This window comes from Apaloderma vittatum, unplaced genomic scaffold (assembly GCF_000703405.1).
Source record: "Apaloderma vittatum isolate BGI_N311 unplaced genomic scaffold, ASM70340v1 scaffold20376, whole genome shotgun sequence".
Lineage (NCBI taxonomy): Eukaryota > Metazoa > Chordata > Aves > Trogoniformes > Trogonidae > Apaloderma > Apaloderma vittatum.
In genome coordinates this window covers 12,435-31,309 of record NW_009723604.1, presented here as the reverse complement: position 1 = coordinate 31,309, position 18,875 = coordinate 12,435, and the positions used below count along the sequence as shown (strand labels likewise).

General features: G+C 40.4%; 1 protein-coding gene across 1 annotated transcript; it reads left to right on the top strand.

Annotated features, from left to right (window-relative positions):
- The first annotated feature begins 2,058 nt into the window (after nucleotides 1-2,058).
- SNX3 (sorting nexin 3) lies at nucleotides 2,059-16,996 on the top strand. The gene is made up of 6 exons (XM_009872189.1): nucleotides 2,059-2,080; nucleotides 5,113-5,184; nucleotides 7,764-7,828; nucleotides 12,602-12,697; nucleotides 13,068-13,192; nucleotides 16,299-16,996. The coding sequence occupies exons 1-6, from the start codon at nucleotides 2,059-2,061 to the stop codon at nucleotides 16,402-16,404; spliced, it is 486 nt and encodes a 161-aa protein (XP_009870491.1). The 3' UTR covers nucleotides 16,405-16,996.
- Nucleotides 16,997-18,875: the final 1,879 nt, after the last annotated feature.

The following is an 18,875-nucleotide window of genomic DNA, read 5'->3' as shown; positions in this document are numbered from 1 at the left end:
GGGTAGGGCTGGGGAGTGATGGCAGAGCAGCGGTGGACTTCACCCCCGGCAGGAGAGCAGCTCCCGGCCTCTGCAAGCGACCGGACCCGGTAACCCCCGTGGGGCAGTGGTAGTTAAGGACAACGCGTCTCCGTTAAGGTAGCCACAGGACAAATGCTTTTTTGGCGCTGCCGTGCACAGCTGCCATTAGGCTGAAATATTGCTGTGCCGTGTGTGAGAGCAATCACTTGTCTAAGAAAATAGAAGAGGCCGAACTCTCACCTGTCTGAGGTGTAGTTGTATGGGTGGATCTGCCCTGAGAAGGAGCTCTAGTTCAGGATTCCAGCAGCCTCGCAAGCCCGTAGAGAATGTGTAAATAAGTCTAGCGGGCACACGTGCTGGATCAAGGCTAGTTCAAGTGATAAGGTGATTGTGTATGTGGGAGGACGTTCTGGTTTTTGGTGGTTTTTTGCACCTGAAATATAAATTGAGCATCTCATGAATAGGGCTGTTTCTCGCCATGTACTATCAACATTTCTTAGTAACACTTCATAGCTGAAAGGGCTGTGTTCACTGACTTGCCCCAAAGGCTAGTAGTCCTGAGCCTGAGAAAACCTATGCAAAGTCATTAGTATGTTTCCTAGCTTTTCTAGTTTCATAAACAGGGCCTGGAGGAGTGGACAGAAGAATGCAGCATGTACAGCATGGTCCTTGCCTGTGATTGGTAGGAACTTGAGGCAGGACACCCTTTTAGTCTAAGCTGCCAGGGATAAGCTGGGTTGAGAAAGATAACCTCTTACAATTTTATCTCTTTTTTTGGTGTTTGTAATTTGTGATTGTGTGGCTTCACAGCTGCTTGAATGTGATCGGTTATTACAGGCCGTAATGGAGGGGGAAGAAGTTTCATAGACCTACTGCACACATTCTCTGCAATTTGAGTTCTTTAACTACACATCACAGAGTGCATGTGTCTTTGTGGTAGGGAAGGCTTCAGCTGACCGCTGCTGCCTTGGTCATTAAAGTTCTTTAGACAAGACTAAAACCCTGTGTGGGTTTTCTGGTATTAAAGGTCTACGTTCTCAGCTTAGTGTAATTTTGCTTTAAAAAACCGAAATCAACTGAGATATGAAGTTTCCAGGGAGGATAATTCTTTAGTTCTGATGCTCCTAAATTGCCAACATTCAATAGCTATTCTTGTGTTTCAGGATATGTCCATAGGGTAGGAAGAACAAACTAAAACAATTGTAGCCTGTGTTTGGCTTCTCTGTGAGGACAAACTAAAAGTTGCCAACTTGTGTTGCATTACACTGCCCTTATCAGGACCCTAGCTGTCCACTTAGAAGAAAGATGTAACTCTATCTTGCTGGGAGTTATTAGTATCTTAAGTTCCTGATGACTTTTCTTTCCATGAGACTGAACGTTTGGAGTTGCCGGAAGATGGTACAAAAGGGACTTAGCCATGATATGACTTTATGAATGAGAGCAAATTTGCTAATGTTAAAAAAATAGCGTTGGCTTGGCTTGTTTGTCTTTCTTTTTTTTTTTTTCTTAATCCCAATCCCCAACTGAAGTTCTTCAGCAGAAAGGAAATCATAAAAACATCTTTTGAGACAGGTTATTCTTAATCCATGTGCTGTTCAGAGTAGAACAAACATGCTATGATATTACTGTGACCTTCCTTTATTATTTTTCACAGTCAAGCTACTATATAAACATTGCTTTGTGCGCCCTCCTTGCATCTGTGCATACCTGTAAACAGGACTATCTCTTATAATAGATGATCACTTTCCAGTTGTGCTCTACTGTATACATTCATAGCTATTGTGAACAGTAAAATTGAGATTTATGTCTCTGTATGCGGGAAGGCTACGTAGCAGGTAATACAAGTTGTGTGGAATTATGTTCACTGTCTAAACTTGTATCAATTAACTGCTTCTCAGCAGAATGCAGACCATATTGCTAATACCCAGGTTTCAGCATGGGAGAAGAGTTTGAGCTTGAGTGGCAGTAGTATTGAATTTCTAAAAGGTAGAGGTTATACTGTGAGCTGCTTGTTGGAGCGTGGCGGACAATAGCCGTATGCGGGAAGGCTACGTAGCAGGTAATACAAGTTGTGTGGAATTATGTTCACTGTCTAAACCTGTATCAATTAACTGCTTCTCAGCAGAATGCAGACCATATTGCTAATACCCAGGTTTCAGCATGGGAGAAGAGTTTGAGCTTGAGTGGCAGTATTGAATTTCTAAAAGGTAGAGGTTAGACTGTGAGCTGCTTGTTGGAGCGTGGCGAACAATAGCCACCAGCTACCCTCTGTGGTTTGACAACTGCTTGGAGTCACAGAAAGTAACAGCTGACACTTGCAGTTTCTCACAGTGGTGCTAGTAGCGGCAGTAAAACGAACCTGAGAAGATGGACTGAGTTACCTGTGTCATATCTGGAAAGCTACATCTTCAACTAATACCGACCCTAGACTGTTAAATGGTGCAGAAATGGATAGCATAACTGCTGCCAAGTTCTGGTAGAAGCTATTGGGCAGTCTCATATCGTGGCTGGAGAGCTCACTAAGTGAGGAACATTGTCAGAGAGGTCACAGAGATTTGCATTTGCATTGAAGCAATTAGGCTTGTACCATGGTCATGGTGTTTACAAACTCAGTCCAAGGGCAATTCTGTCTGTATTGCTCTGTCTGAAACTCGAAGTTTAGCTTTTTTGAGGTGGGGGAAGACTGAACTTCGTAGCAGACTCTGGAATTGATGTGTGGTAACTAATATCTTGCAAAAAGTACTTGTGTGAAATACTACAGCACTCCCCCAAGGCTTTGATTGACAATTTGTCCACTGGTGTTGCAGCTTGGAAGGCAACCTCATGATTTAGTTCTTGTGTTGCTGTGCTCATAAACTTCTGCTGGAAGTTGAAAAGCCTAATGGGGAACTGTGAAGTTTTGAGTGGACAGCTCAGCAGTCTACTGCTGCATAAGCAAATCGATTGTATTTCAGTAAAGTTTTCTGTAGCATGTGCTGCTGCGGGTGGTTGTGCATCATGGTAAATTCATGATACTTTCATGAGGAGTTAAATTCTCGGTGTGCTGCAGGTAAAACCTACACAGCACTTCCAGTTGGGCAGCTTACTTCACAAATGGTCAGTTGGCCAAAATACTGACTTTTTGAGCCTGAACTTGCATTAAATAATGTTCTGTTCTTGACAAACTGGATATGGTGATGACAGAAAGCTTTCCACTGAAGCAATTGATGTAAGGCACACAATGTGGCGGTATGCCACTGTGGTGCAGGTTGGCACCAGTTGGACGTCTTGTTCAGTAATGGTAAATGGTCACCCTTCAGTGCTAAAATAGCAAATTTGAGTGGGTCGTGGTTTTGACAGGGTACTTGAGAATTTGCTTCCATCTGCAGCAGTAGGCAGTGAGTTTATGCCATTCTAAGATATCCTTTTTGTGAAGGCTTAGGGTGAGCTAGAAAGGAGTAGCAGTAAGGTGTAAAGCTCCAAGCGCTTTTTCTAGTGAAATAAAACTTGCTAAAGCAGTTAGCTCATCTAAAGGTACCTAGGTGATCACAGTATGGTGACTGTGTAGTTGTTAAAACTAACATAATCAACTTGACTGTCTGCTAAAGTAATACGAACTACATTGCCCTTACCTCTTGAGGAGAAGCGTGAACCAACATTTAAGTTCTTGGTATAAATACCCTTGCGTGCCATATGCTGTTTCTCATGAGTCTTTACTAGCTGTTCACTCGTTACACCTTCTCAGGGTGGGCTTGTGCATGTCAACACTATTCAACAAGGGCATGTGAGTACCTGTTACTGTTCGTGGGCTGTCGCTGAATTGCAGGAAGCAAATGTAAAGCAAATGACAGTTGTCATATTATCATCTTACAAGCATGTCTGCAGTCTCTAAATCAGCTCCAGGTGTCATTTGACTTCTATTGTAGTTGAAGCAAATAGTTTTCCCAGTAAGTGGGTCAACAGGAACATCTTTGCTCAGATTCTGTGCAACAGCTTCAGTTGCTAAATCCTTTAAGGAGCCAAGACTTAAGCTTTACAAGCTAACTCCAAGCCCTGCAACTGGTGACACACTTCAGAGCCGCACACCCATTGTAAAAGCAGTGCCACAGAAGATAAGCACATTGGTTAGAATATTGCTCTGTTGACAGGTTACGGGTTTCCAGCAACTTGTTACATTTGGGAAAGTATCTGTTTGTTAATGGTTCTGTTAGCCCTACAGAAATAGTAAAAGTGACATCTGTGCTGCCCATTTTAACTTGGTTTGTCACCTAGACTGAAGTATTAAATTATCTATTTATGGTTAGTAAGAACTCTGAGAAGTCATTAATATTTGGTCTGACAGAACTAAAATAAAATATCTGTTACAGGAGCTACAAGTTCAAGTAGTTAAAGAATCCTTTCTAGTCGAACCAAAGTTAAAAAGCCTTTGTCTCCTTAATTGTGTTTTTTGATGTTGAATAGCCAGTTGCCTCTATCAGTATGATTAAGCTTGGCAGTAAGGCACACCTTAGTTTCTTGAGGTTCCACAGTTCAGTGGCTTGTCTTGAGGTGTAGAAAGGAAATGCCTTGCTGCTGTGCTTCCAGATATTGTGAAATGCATCACTTGGGTGACACCAGTGCTCTTTAAGGCAGCAGTTGGTTTTCCTGTATCTTCTGCAGAAAGACTTCTGTAGACCTGCAGAGGTACTTGACTGTGTAGGCCTGGCATGGGGAAGGAAATGAATACAGAGACTGTGAAGTGCCTTCAGCGTTAAGAATAGTATTGGTCTCAAAGGATTGGGGAAGTATATCAAAGTGCTGCTAAGCTTTAGCTGCTTTTGAAAGCCTTGTCATTTTAATCTATTTTTTTTCAAGACCTAGTTTGAATAGGTTTTTGTGTTTCAGCTTATTTATTGTAGTGTGACTTGAGTGACTGACTGATTTGAGCCTGACTTCTGTGATCAAATCGAGTCATAATAAGATGGTGAATGAACTGAAAGTAAAACTTGCTCAGAAAGTGTTTGTCTTATACCATGGCTTTGCAGAGTGGCAGTCTTGATCTGGTGAACATGTGTTCAAAATGTTCTGTCCTTGGGCAGTACCAAATTTTGTGTCTTTTGTGCTGTTTGACAGGGTTTGATCCATCACGAGAAGAATCAAATCTGCTGGTACACGTGGTTGCCTTCAGCATTGTTCAGTTTCACAGTCAGTGAAGCTTGTGTTGGAGTAATGACTAAACACTGACTCAGTGTGGCTCTGTTTAGAGATGCATAATCAGCATTAATTCTCTTTACTGCTGCAAATCTTGCTTTACACTGCAAGTCTGCTCTAACTGTAGTTAATTACGTCTTTAATACCCTGTTGTAGACACTGCTACAAGTTAGATATTTTTAGACTCTTCCTCAAAAAACAGAAAAGCACTGACTCAGGTTACTTTTTTTTGTTGTTGTTGTTCTACAGCTCAGATACTGCATCTTTACAAGCATTAGCTGTTCCCTTAAGCAGTAATTCAGAAAAGGATAGCTGGAAGGCTAAGAACTTCCCAGGATACTGTCTAGGAAGACAGAAGTGGAATGGCTTAGATGAAAGAAACTTCAGAAGCAAGGAGAGTATATTTACAAGTCTATTGCATGTATTTACTCTCGGCAGCTGGTTTTTTTTCTGTAGAGGTTTTAGATTAAACTAGGTTCAGGAGCTTAGTCCAGAGGCACCAAAGTAGTTTGGTGTTGATGTCTGTACTGTGTAAATAAAATAACTGAGTCTCTGAATAACACTGCTTATTAGTACATTAGTTTAACTGGTGACTAGGACTCTTAATTTCTGTGCATACAATGTAGGCCTTGATTTTTGTGTATGTAGAGTGCACTTTAGTACAGTGCTGAACAGACCAAACCAAAAGGAACAATGACTAATCTTTGTAGGACAGATGGCTATGGTCCAGGTAGGCATGTTGATGCTGGAATATTTTGATACATGTTTATTTTTAGATGGCTTGCTGAAAAAGCGTCAGCTTGAACTTTAGAGCGGTCAGGTCTCTACTGTTTTTTATCTGGGGGAATAAATAATGCAGTGTAGATTTATGAGCTTCTAACTGTAGGGGAAGTATTTTCTTTAAAGTTTTTTCACTTAGAAATGCAATGCCAGTTGCACTACTGGAGGCTGTTTTAACAAGTACATAATCCAAATACTTGGTAAGTTGTAGCACTGAGTTAAAGGTCTGAAGTTGCAGTTGCTGCTGTAACTTTTTTTGATGTGTGAAGGATGGAGAAGCTCTAACCTTCTGGTCAAGGTGTAAAACCAGATATTTGGCCAGCTGAAGACTAGCCCATAAACATACTCTGTGGCTATTTCTTGAGAATCTAGCTCAAAACTTCTCTACTGGGAAGATCTTTTGGGCCACATGACAGTACAGTTTGTTGGCCATGAAGCCAAGCTTGAAAGTGTTACTATAAGGTAGCACATAGGAACTTTATTCTAAAATTCAGAATGAAATGAAGCTATATCTTAAGGAGTTTAAAGGCACTTCTATATCTGGAAATAAAGCTTCAGAGAATATTTCTATGGGCCTAAGCTGCAGCACTCCCTAAGTGTTAAGATATACTACAAATTAATGAACAAGAGCTATCAACTTTTTTGTAGCTGTGAGGTGGCTACTTAAGAATATGAATATTAGTGCTCTAATAGAACTAGAGATATGAAGAGAATTTTTTGCTAATTAGTATATGTACTTTTATGCCTAGTTACTTATCTTTTGGTGTCTTTCATGTTTATGAAGTGTAGGGATAGTGGACTGTCTCTGCCAAGGATGGCAAAGTTTTTCTGATGACCCTCAGTTATAGCAATTCACTGCAGTTTTGTTGGCTTCGTTTGACTGTAGGTGGAACATGTTGGCTAACAATGCTAAAGCATCAACTTAATGTGATCTGTCCTCAGTGATTCCCAATGAGGAATGAATGGTAACTGCCACATGCTCTGTTTTGGCCTACTGTAATGTTATACCCTGCAACAGTGTAAAGATAGCAAACCCTCCTCTAAAAGGAATATTGGGTATTTCAAAGGAGGCTTTGGCTCGCTAACCCTGAAATATTTGTCTAGAGTTACTAATTCTGAATGTGTCCTTCAAAGTGGACTCCTATTTTTACTCTTGGCTTCTGGGCATGGAACCCAAAGAATAAAGAATCACTAAACCAGTCTGTTTTTCTAGACTTACCTTGATTTGAGCCTTTTGACCATGGCACAACATTATTCAGCTGATCATGATATTGGTGAACTTGGTCAGGTAATGATAGCTGCTGCTTGGTGAAAACCCAGACACCACTATGCTGATTTTCATAGAGTAACTCTGGGCTCAGGGCATTGAACTTGGCAAAGGTTAACTAAAGACTGAGTAGTCTTTGTAGCTCTTAGGTTTTCACTGCTGTAGTCTTTTAAGATGGAAAACATCTGTGCCTTGGTACTGTGGAGTGTGAAGCTCTATATTCTTGGTGTAACTTAAGTCAGACTGTATGCATATGGTCAGATTTTTCAGTGTTCTATTAACTTTAGAGGTTTTTTTCTACATGTAACATGCCTTCAGTAGACCTGGACACCAAGTGGATAAAAAGGGAGAGAGAACTCTGCTTTGATCAGAAGTACTGAAACTTAGAAAAATCACAGCCTCTTGTCTGAACTTCTGCAGCAGGAAAGGAGGTTTTCTTTTAGTAAAGTACACAGCAAAAATCTAAACTTCTAGCAGTTGAAGTCTAGAGCATGTTTGCCTTCCTTCTTGCTTTTTGTAATTGTAGGAAATGAGGAGGTGGCTGCCTATGTCAAGTTGAGAAGGAAACGAGCTACTGGCAAGGCTTCTGCAGTAACAGCGGCCTGCTGGAGCCCATTCCTTGTACGAAAGGACAGCCGCCTCTTGTGTTAAGAAAACCATACTTTTTTATCCACCCTGAATGCTACTTAATGTAATGCCCCAGACCTACCATTGGCTGATTGTAAATGTTGCTGAAGGGTGTAGTCTTTTGACAAAGATTACAGCTTGCATGAAGAGAGATAGTAAGAAGCTTGAATTTAGCTTCTGAGAGTCAAGGCCACGAACTTCTATCAAAAGTGAGCTGAGTGCTTTCTTTCGCTCTGTTTTAATGGAAATAGAGTTGTATCAAGGCTACATAACCTACTTGAAAGGACAACAAGTAGGTGCTATGGCAACAGTGCTACTTTAGGTCTGTTAGGAGTGGCAGACATGGGCAGTGTCGTGCTGCTGCTGAGTGTTAGGTTGGCAGATGAGGGAATGAATCAAGTTTACCTCAGACTATCCTGGGCAGCTACAGCTGTGGTGGTTCTGCAGTTGTGGAGGTGGCCTGAGCTGCAGTGACATCCAGAGTCAGTCTTGTGGAATGTCACCATGCTCTTTGAAGAAACCTAAATGGTGTCTGCAAGACTTTTTCCATTCACTGGTTAAATAATCAAGTCTAACAGAACACTTAAAGCTACTTAGAGTATTTTAAATACAGTAGTTTATAATTCTAGTTTTTCTCCCGCATTTAATATAGTTTGTATACTGGAATGGCCCCATGGGAGAGCTATGCATCTGAAGCTGAATGGATGATAATGACTAATACTCAAACTACTTTCATTCTGCCTGTGAAAGTCTTTTCACCTGTGTACATGAACAGGGTTTTTTTGACTTCTAACTGGGTGGATATCCTGGTGGAGGATTCGTTGTAGTAAGAGCCAGAACACTTATCTGGTTACCCAGGCTGATGTCTTAGGACTGTCTTTTGCTTCTGAGGTGAGTTGGGAACCTCCTGAGCCTGAAGTTGGACTTGCAGTTTGAATATGTTATGATAACATAAATGTAGCTGAAGAAACATGCTTGCTGTGATACAGGTTTTGCCCTGAAATCTGTTAGGAGGCAACTACTGCTTCCCAGTCCCAGCTCATTGAACTCTAGCCAAATGACTGCAGAAACTTGTTTAATGTCAGAGTAGAGGAATGCAGGAGTGACTTTAGGGTCTGGCTTTGTCATCTGCTGTTTAAGTATGTAATTTAACTTGACACCAGGTCTGACAATGCTAATTCCAGTGTACCGGCTCGGCCATTATCGCCCAGCAGAATGAGATGGTTAGTTTGGCAGTAATCATGGAAAGCCCAACGTGTGCCTGTATAGTCTGATACAGAAACAGTGCCAGACAGAATCTGTCTTGCCTTTGCATCTTTCTGTGGTTAGGATTGAGCTGTGTAGGACTTCTGCAGAGCTGCTTTATTGATCCTTCTGGAATAATGCTTTATCTGCAATTCTGACTAGTGACTTTTGATCATCTAATGCCTTAGGTGATGTATAATCCTTTGAGATTGAAGGGTTGTGTTCAAACTGCTAAGAGGCATGATTTTGGACTAGGAAGCTGTCGAAAATGTTTTTGATAGAAATGAGACTAATTATTACACTGTAGAAGAAACAACTGCTGCAGTAATTATGCTGTATTTATCGGAGGAATCAGCGATGCTCCAGAGGCTGTGCCAAACTGAGTCATGAGTTTCATGACACTAGACTTTGCAGATCACCAGGCTGGAAAGCCAACACTATAATGGTGAATGAATGTGGAGAGAAATGTTTGTAATAATGAAGCTAGCCTGACTTCAAGTTTTGTGCCTGACTCTTATCTCCGTTCTAGCTGGCAAACAAAGCACTAACAATGTTCAAGGTAGCTACTGCCACCTCAGTGACTAAATAAGGATAACTCTCAACATAAACTGTGAAGCTGACAATAACTTTTTTGACATCGTGTGTGGTCTTGGAAGTGACACTTTAATAGAAATTGGAACACCGTGGGGTTGTCTCCTGTGACATTCTTGCCCAATGAGAGCCCATGTTTAAGCAGTTGTCTGGCTTAATGAAAACCATCTATCCAGGGTAGATGGAGGCAGTAGGACATGCAGAAACCCTTTCTAGTGAAGGAAGAAATCATCTGTATGAACAAGGTGATAATCCTTAATGAGAAAAGTCCATATTTTTTAACTCGGGATATATTCACGTCTGAAGTTACTGTGAGTGACTAAAATTTAAATAGGTTTAAGCAGTATAAAACAGGACTCTCAAATTTCTTTTTTTTTTTTTAAATAGAGCCTTTCTAACAGCTGTGTGCCTGAAGATGTGCATCTGTTGGTACTAATTTCTAGAGAAAGAATTGTTGCAGTTTCTGGATTTTAAGAAACGTGAATTCTAGAAGTTGATTTCAACAGAGAGCTCTAGTTCATATCCAGACCAAAGGGCAGGGGACATGCACTTTCCTTTAACATGTAGTTGTCAAGTTGTGACTTATAAGCCACTTAATTTTATGGAACCTTTCTAGGATATTCTTCAGTTTGAACATTTCCAGTGTTTATGATCAAAATCAGAGATGAATTTTCAACTCTAAGGGAAAACAAGTACTCTAACTGTCCTCTTCTCCAACTTACTAGCTGGAATAGCATGTCAAAAGTTCAAAAGGGAATGTAGAAGGTAAAATGAGCTCAACTGGCACTTCTACCCCCACATTGTAGCTGTAAGCCTGATATGTTGTTTAGGGATTAACTTTATGCTCAGGAGCATGAAAAGAGTTCCTGAAGACCTGGGAACTCATTGGTTTTTAGCTGCCTTTATTCACTTCTAATCCCTCTTGTAAGTAACTTGAGAGGAGAATGGAATATTTTCTGCAGGTGAGACCCTATATCTTAAATTGTAAAGGACTTTCTACCCAAGATGCTGACAAAGAGTTGATGTTGTAATGTGGAAGGTTGAACTTGGTTAAAAAGCCAGTAGCTGAAATCAGAGAAAAATAATCCAGTAATTAACTTCTGAGAATCTTCTTCATCCACTATGGGAGACCTAGCTTTATTCACTCTGGAGTAGAGTGTTCTTATCCTTGAGATAAGAGTGTTTATTTATAAAGTCTGACTTCTGACATAATAGTCTAAAGTGCAATATTAGTATTAGTCACTGGTAAAGTCAACATTGTTTTACCTGAGAAGGAGAATTCAAATACTTGTAAACATTTAGCAAGAAGAGATTTCGTAACAAAATACTATTCTGTACTTTATAATATCTAAATTATGGACTGAATAGCATAATATGGAAGTACGTAACTGACTTCTAAAGCGTTTTTGAACTACAAGAGCCAAATATTTGTTATTGGCTGGCAGTGATACAGTGGCCCATATTCATAGGCCTGCCTAGTGCAGGAAAGTACCTCTGCAATGAAACCTGTTTTGAACAGCCAGAAGTATTGCTCAGTGATAGCTTAAGCATAACATCCTACAAATTATACTGTACATGGTACATGGATATCGACTCGAACTGCAGCCAGAAGCTCGGTGAGATGGCTTACAACCTAAAAAATAAAAGGCAGTGGCTCAGTGACTGTGGTGCTTCTGCCAACAAGAAAACTGGGGATGAGTGTAGTCCTGTGTGAACTTCAGATTCCTAGGGTGGTACTCGAGAGTCTTCTTTAAAGGTGCATTAAGACAGTTAGTGAATGTGCAGTCTGACAACAGTTAAGTTTTACTCTGCTACTGCTGGTTAAGGATAGCAATTACAGACTCTTGGTCTCGTTTTTATTGGGTCAGCTCCTAAACATCTTTGTAACCCTACAAGCCAGTTTGCCATCTTGATATTTAAGCTTCAGATTGTGGTTTTGGAGCTTTCCATTGTGGATGTCATTAGGAGAATGCACTCAATGCCTGCTCCTAAAACAACGTGTGAGTTCAATTACAAAAATGGGATAACGCTACACCCGAAGAGTGAACAGAAGTAATATATGCTCTCACACCAGTTAGTGTAATGACTTGCATCAGGGTGCTTGTATATTTAATGTGGTTTTATGGAGCATTGTAGCCTGACTCCCACTTGATGTCTCTTTCAAGGGTGTTAGAGTTGGGAGCTGACTCGTAGCCTTGTTCAGGAAATTTCTGCCTAACCAAGCTCAGTTGATTTAACTTTATAGCAAAACAGTCTGATCTCAGCGACACTGGATGTAGTCTTGCATCTCAGCCTTGCTGGTTTCTTTGGAGGGATCCAAACTTGGCAACTTGTACTATCAAGTCATCAGCTTAGTCTGTCCTGAATGGATTCACTGTAGAACTTCACTGGTTTTGCTTTTCAAGATGTTGGAGACATGTTGTATCAGGTAGCTGAAACGTACAGGAAGCTTGGTTAATGTCCTGTACTGTGACCTGAAACACTCCCTTGAAGCAGTAAGAGGAGCCTGTGTGGATTAAGAAGACTTTTTCTTCCCTCCTCCAATTTTATGCACATGTTGACATTGGGAATCTGGCTGCTGAGGCAGTAAGAATAGCAGATGTTTGTGCAGCCTTAGGAACACTTCAAGTGGCCAGCAAATCTATTCTGCTAGGTGGTACGGTGGCAAAATACCAGTTATTAGGATGACATATAAATCCAGGCCTGCAGTTAAGTAGTTTGAGGCACAGTTTACTCCTGTAGCTTATGGATCTTTACCTGTGTTTTTCTATCTTGAGTGTTTCTTTAACACTGTTTGTGTTGCTTAAGTAGAACTGATTTGTAACTTAACAGCTTGTTTGTTGCTTCTGCTTATCAAAACTTCTGATTTGTGTGATCAATAATTTTTTTTTTTCTTTTCAGACAAATCTACCTATCTTCAAATTGAAAGAATCTACAGTCAGGAGAAGATACAGTGACTTTGAATGGCTAAGGAATGAACTAGAAAGAGAAAGCAAGGTGGGTAAAATGAAAAGTAAATACAAGTTTTCATATCATAGACATACGAAGAATAGTGATGCTGGAATGTGTTACTGTGTTGTAAAGCATACGTATCATACAGCAGATACTGGGGTTGAAAATGTCCAGAACTAAAACACTGTCTTTCAGCAAACCTCAGTTATACAGTGCTAGAGGCTATTTAATTAGAGTTAAACTACTTGAATTCAGCTTACCTCTCTGAGCAGATACTGTTCTTCTCTGCGTGTGTTTTATTGTTTCACTAGGGTTGTGACTGATGAGTTGGGTCCTCTAAGAGGGAGAAAGTATACAGAATGTATATAAACTTGCTTACAAGCTGTGCTTAATGATACTTTCCTAAATCTTTCAGATTGTGGTACCCCCTCTGCCAGGAAAAGCTCTTCTCCGTCAGCTCCCGTTCAGAGGAGATGATGGTATATTTGATGATTCATTTATAGAGGAAAGGAAGCAGGCTCTTGAACAATTCATAAACAAGTAAGTGTTATCCAGAGACGAATCCAGAACTTGGCTCCAGAAAATTGAATTCAAGTTGCTAATCCTCTTAACTATGGTAGTTGCACTAGGTTAAGAATAACTTTCACGTAATCTTGCAGTAGGACATACTAACATTCCTCATCCAATATTTGGTCTGAATATGTTAATGCTTACCTGAACAGCTGGAATGAATGTTAGTGTTTTTGCTAATTTATGCAAATTACTACTAAAATTATAGCATTCAAAATAGTTTTACTATTTCATTTCTGAAAAGGTATCTTGCACTGGGTGAACAATGGAGCTTACAATGGGCTTATAGCAGTTCACTTTGATTGCATATATAATATTATCAGCTTGTATAATGATGCATATTTTTCTCTAATCGTCCTGAGAATCTTTCTGAAGATGTAAAAACACAACCTGAGGTGTATATAGTTTGAAGGAGATTTGTCACTACCTTTCAAAAGGTAGCAGAAATTATAGTAACAAAGTCTTAAGATTCTTTTTCTACCATCTGACACGACTGACCGCTCTCCCTGTACTGACCTGAAAACTACTTTAATCTCTTCAGTGATGTGAATCCCACCGGTGGGTAAGAAGGAATACTGTCAGTTCACCAGCCCTTCTAGTCTCTAGGGCCAACACTGTTCAGACCAGCTGGATTTGAGACTACTCATTTAACAGTTCAAGCTTGTTGGTTCCACTGGCATTCTAATCGTGTTCTATAGTAATGCTGTTTAAAGGGGACAGAGGATGCCCACAAATAAAGCCAAAACTTAGGAGTAGCTGCTCATCAGTTACTGTTACTGTCAGTTGAGGCATGTGGCTTGGAGTTGCAAGTGACTACTAAAGGCGTCTTGTGAGATTGAAATCTTCTCTTCATGTAGTTGCTTGTTAGCTCGATTTAGAGGTATTGCTAATGGTTCTGAGCAGGTAAAATGCTTCAGATTGCTCTTTCCTCTCTTCAAAGACAAGTGGAATGAATGTCAAAGGCATCTGCTTTTGCATTTACACTATGGTAAGGCAGATGTGCTTATATTTAAGATGGAATGTGGAGACTTTTAAGGCTATGCAGTTGAGACAGTCATGACTGTAAAGCACAACTCGTATCCATGCAGACTTGGGACTCTGTGGAAGAAGTGTGCTTGCTAGAGTTGGTGTACAAAGCTTTCAGTAATATGTGGGAGAAGAGGGCTGCTTATGTTGTGAAGCAACTCGTAGTGAGACAATCACTGTAACTGGAGTCTGTGAAAAACTTAGTGTAGCTGACAGAAATGGAGTGGCCAGTTTGCTTGTATCATTTGTTCAGGACTGCAGCAAGTGATACATTGATCTTGTGCAACTGTAAAACTACCTGGTCGATTTTTTTTTCCTCATGAAACACAAAACCAGACTTAATGTTGAGAAGTTTTGTCATTCTAGTTGTAAAATCTGGAGAGACTAAATCACAGCTGCTCAGCTTATTCATCAGATGTCTTGGGCCAACTTCCTGCCACCACCATCAAAACGACCTCAAGTGACATTCACAGGAGTGGCTATGTTGTAACACTCTTGTCTGTCCAAACCTGACTTTGGGATACATGAAAATCCTTGAAGGAGCAGCTGCTGTGTGTAAGGGTCACCTTAGTAAAGAATACTGAAGAAGAGTCCATGCAGAGTGAGGTGTTCCTGTGACACAAAGAGCTGAATCTGAGAAATCAGATCTAGTCTTGCAATTCAGCCAACAATTTTCAAACCTTCCTGAAAGGGAGAAGGATTATGTTGCTGCCTCGTCATCTTCTCCTATATATCTCTTGAAGTTCAAGGCCAGCAACTTCACTCTGGTGATGGTAAAACTCAAACTAGTTATTCCAAACTGTCTTCCTTGTGAAGCAGTGTTTGAGACAGCTGCCCATTTACAAGAACCTTGCAAGATTGATAGGTGTTATGACTGCACTTAATAGTCTGTCAATGCTGATTAGAAGAGCTCAGCTTCCTCATTAAAGGACCCTCTCAATGACAAATGAATAGTGACAAGTGAATCTGTCCTGTGGTGAAATAAACATTAATAGATATGTTTGGAGAAGATGCACAAAAGTTCTTAGAGGTACTGATGCTGAGCCCCTGGAGTTGATTGTATTACATGTGTTCAACTATGTAAGTTCCATTTAGAGTAGAAATGTTTTGACAGATGTGGAAGCCGTAAGACTTGACACAGGCTATCCTAGGGAGGATGAGGGGCTTTCTCCCTTAAAGGAAGAGATTGACTAAACTGGATGTAACTTTTTCCCCAAATCAAACTGCCTTAGGTTTTCATATCAATAAGTGATCAACTTGCAGGGATTCTGATTCTCTTGCATTTTTACCTACACAGAAGAATACATGGTATTTTAAAGGTTTGTGGGTTGTTTTTTTTTAAATGGTTTTCTTCCAAGCTTGAGAGGAGTGTCTTATTCAATTTCAGCTCCTTTATTGTTATAAGAGTAGTGGCTCAGTCTATATGTTGAACAAAACTAAATCTACAGTAGATATTATCTCTTTCAGAGCAAACAAACTCCGTCTCCTATCTTTTGTGTCTAAAGACATCTGTCAATTAACAGAATGGCCAGTACCCTCTGGCTGTCCAGCAGTGCTGCTTGCACACACTAAGGACAGTGACCATGGTGAATCACTACTTGAAACGCTGTCAGAACCTTCAAGAGACCTTCACACCACCTGGGGGAGTAAGTCTTGGGCAGACTGCCATAGAATTAGACTGAGAACTGAGGGGTTAAGCAGCCTTTAGAAACATGTCCTGTGTCAAAGGTATCAAGAACCTGTAAAAATCCACTTGGCTTGCTTAAATCTAGATTTCCTAATGGTAGGATGGACATTTTGATACTCCCCTCAGTTGCAGGGGCATGACATAACATGCTTCTGAATGGTCAGTGGTAGCTCAGGGTTCTTATGGACTAACTTCATGTAGGGGACAATGACAAATCTTGCTACCAGACATCATTCTATGAACTGAAAGTAGGATCTGTGCCTAAGTATGAAGTCATAGGTTATTGGTATAAAACCTTGCTCTTCTGGCTAGCTGCAAGCAGACTTGATTTGTTAGCACTAATACTTGTTTTCTCCTCTCCAGGGTTGCAGGCCACCCACTGGCACAGAACGAGCGCTGTCTTCACATGTTCTTACAAGATGAAGTAATAGACAAAAACTACACACCATCCAAAATAAGACATACTTGAGTTCTGAAACTGTCTTCTCAAAACATTAGTGGTTCTTATGCTTGGTTTTAAAAGGTTGTAGTTTGTCTTAGCATGCTGAGGATAAACGGGCACGAAGTCTCCACTAATCAGTACACTGCTTGGTCTTTGCATATGCTTTATAATATGAAAGAACTCACTTGTCTTCTAGGTAAATCCCTCTGAATTCTTGATTTAAGAGTATTACACTGAGACCATCCACCACTTGCAATGTCTCACAAACCTTTCCACTCTTACTTGCAATGACTTAACAATGTTTACTGACTTGGCCTTACTTGAACTTGCACAGTTGTAGTGTCATGTGTTCACTTGTATTTGACTAAACTGCTATGCTGTTTCTGAGATAGTCAATCTATCTGAACTTCTGTAGAAAGACTGCTTTATTTCTGATACCCTGTGTGAGAAACACTTATGCAATTGTCTTCAAGCTTGTAAAACACTTTATACTGAAGTAATGAGGGAATTATCTTTATATTCTGTAAGAGGAAAAATCAAATTTATATACTAAAGTAACTTGTCTATAAAGTTTTGAAATAAAAGTGAAAATGTACTTCATATGTTTTGTCACTCTTGACCTTGAGTGTGGGGTATCTCATGCTTTCTGAGAAGCAGGAACTTGACTATATGATGTGGTGTTTCAGCCTTGCTGTGATGCTCTTCTGCAACATAGTCTTGTGTTACTAACAGCCAGCACTAAATACCCTTAGGTGCTGGTTCTCACCACTCAAGTCTTAAGGAACATATAAAGGCATTGAAGGCTGTTCCTGTGTTGTGGAGCCAAAGCTGCAACCACATTCATGGTAGGCAGGCAAGAGACCTGTGACTTCAGTAAGTCTGGGAGAAGAGTACCTTTCTGCTTAGCATGGAAAGCATCAACGTAGCAAGTGAAAATTATACTCCCTTACAGAGAAAGGAATAATCTGTAATACGTTACAATTTCAATCCTAGATTTAAAATAAGGACATCAAGTCATACAAGTCTGCTATAAGATGTGATCATAGACCTTTTCCCTGAACACTAAAGGAAGGGGAAGCTGTAGCATTGTGCTTGTGTGACCACTGCTGAAATGCAAGGGTTGATGACTGAACTGCAGTTCACAAGCTGTGCTGCTTAACTTCTTTCTCACTGGATGTTTCTGTGGCTGGAGAAGTTTTCCTGAGTGCTTCCAGATGTGACATGGGAGTTACCTATACAGATATGCTTGAAAAACAGATTCAAGGACACTCTAGAAGCAATCCAATTCGGTGTTTTATGTGGTTTGGTAACACTATGTCTTGGCTTAGGCTTGGCTCTGCTGCTTTTTCCATCTTTTAGTATTTCTTATCATTGTTGGAAGCATCCTATAAACTTACTGGCAAATTTATTTCCTTTAACTAAGACTATTAACCTCATTTATGGAAATCTGGCTGTGGAAGACTGAGCTGACAACAATGGTAGCTGACTGGATTATATGTAGAACTAGTGAATAGCTACATTGAGAAGTTAGATGCTCAAATAATTGCTCTTTCCCCTCATACTTAACAAAAGTTGTGCTGAATCTGTCCAGCAGTCCTAGTCATGAAACCAGGCACCAAAACTGGCAGAGCCCACTTGAAGTCCACAGCTATCTAGCTTTTCAACACAGTCTAGCTTTTCAACAAGTTTTTGATAATGTAAAACCAATTCTAAAAATCCCTCTGCTTGTTGAATCGTGTTTCAAAGTTGAGTTACTCTTGGAAATGGAGAAAGAAGATCTTCACATATGTGTGAAGTTTTATTATTTAAGTTAGATGCATACTAAGGTGTTCTTTTTTCTTTCCTCAAATGTTCTTAGAAGCTTCTTTCAGAAATCAAAGTAAATGCCCTATCTTATCCCTAAAGGATGACACAGTTTGTATTATCTGCTGTGGGGAAAAAAAAAATAAATAATTATACTGAAAAGGAAAAAGCTGCATGCTTGATGTCAAAGTGTTTCTATTTCTAAAGTGATGACTTTGGAATGTTAACCTCTGAGGCTGACAGAACATGTGCCCTAGACTCTGGGATTTCACCTGGCCTTCAATCCTTCACCTAGAGACCCTAATTTTAGTGTAGCGTAACTGGCAGTTCTTTTGTGCAATTTGCAGTACTGGGAGGAAGATGTGGTCTGAGATTAGCTGTGCTTAAACGACAGGTGTCTCGATGTTGTTCTGAGCTCATGAGTCTGTTCTGCAGCTGGGCTAGATCCTGCAGGTGGGAGGAGGAGACATGGGTGTGCACTCATTGCCCTGCCTGCTTTCCAGCTGGGAAAAAGCCAGTACACTCTGTTGTATCTTCTGGTCTGGGTGACCTCAAGACTGGGACTACACACGGCAGTGCAGTTACCTGGCAGTGTGGATGCAGTCTGTGTTTGTTTATTGCACTTGCTGGGATAACAGCATGAGTCTTACTCAGACGAGTGTTCTGTAACAGGTTCTGCACAGCACTAGATTCAA

Bases quoted from the DNA above. Each gene is read 5' to 3' on its own strand.
- SNX3 (XM_009872189.1), top strand. From the start codon at position 2,059: ATGCGGGAAGGCTACGTAGCAG. The intron at 2,081-5,112 runs GTAATACAAGTT...GCTGTTTGACAG, and splicing joins GCGGGAAGGCTACGTAGCAG to GGTTTGATCCATCACGAGAA. The intron at 12,698-13,067 runs GTGGGTAAAATG...TAAATCTTTCAG, and splicing joins AACTAGAAAGAGAAAGCAAG to ATTGTGGTACCCCCTCTGCC.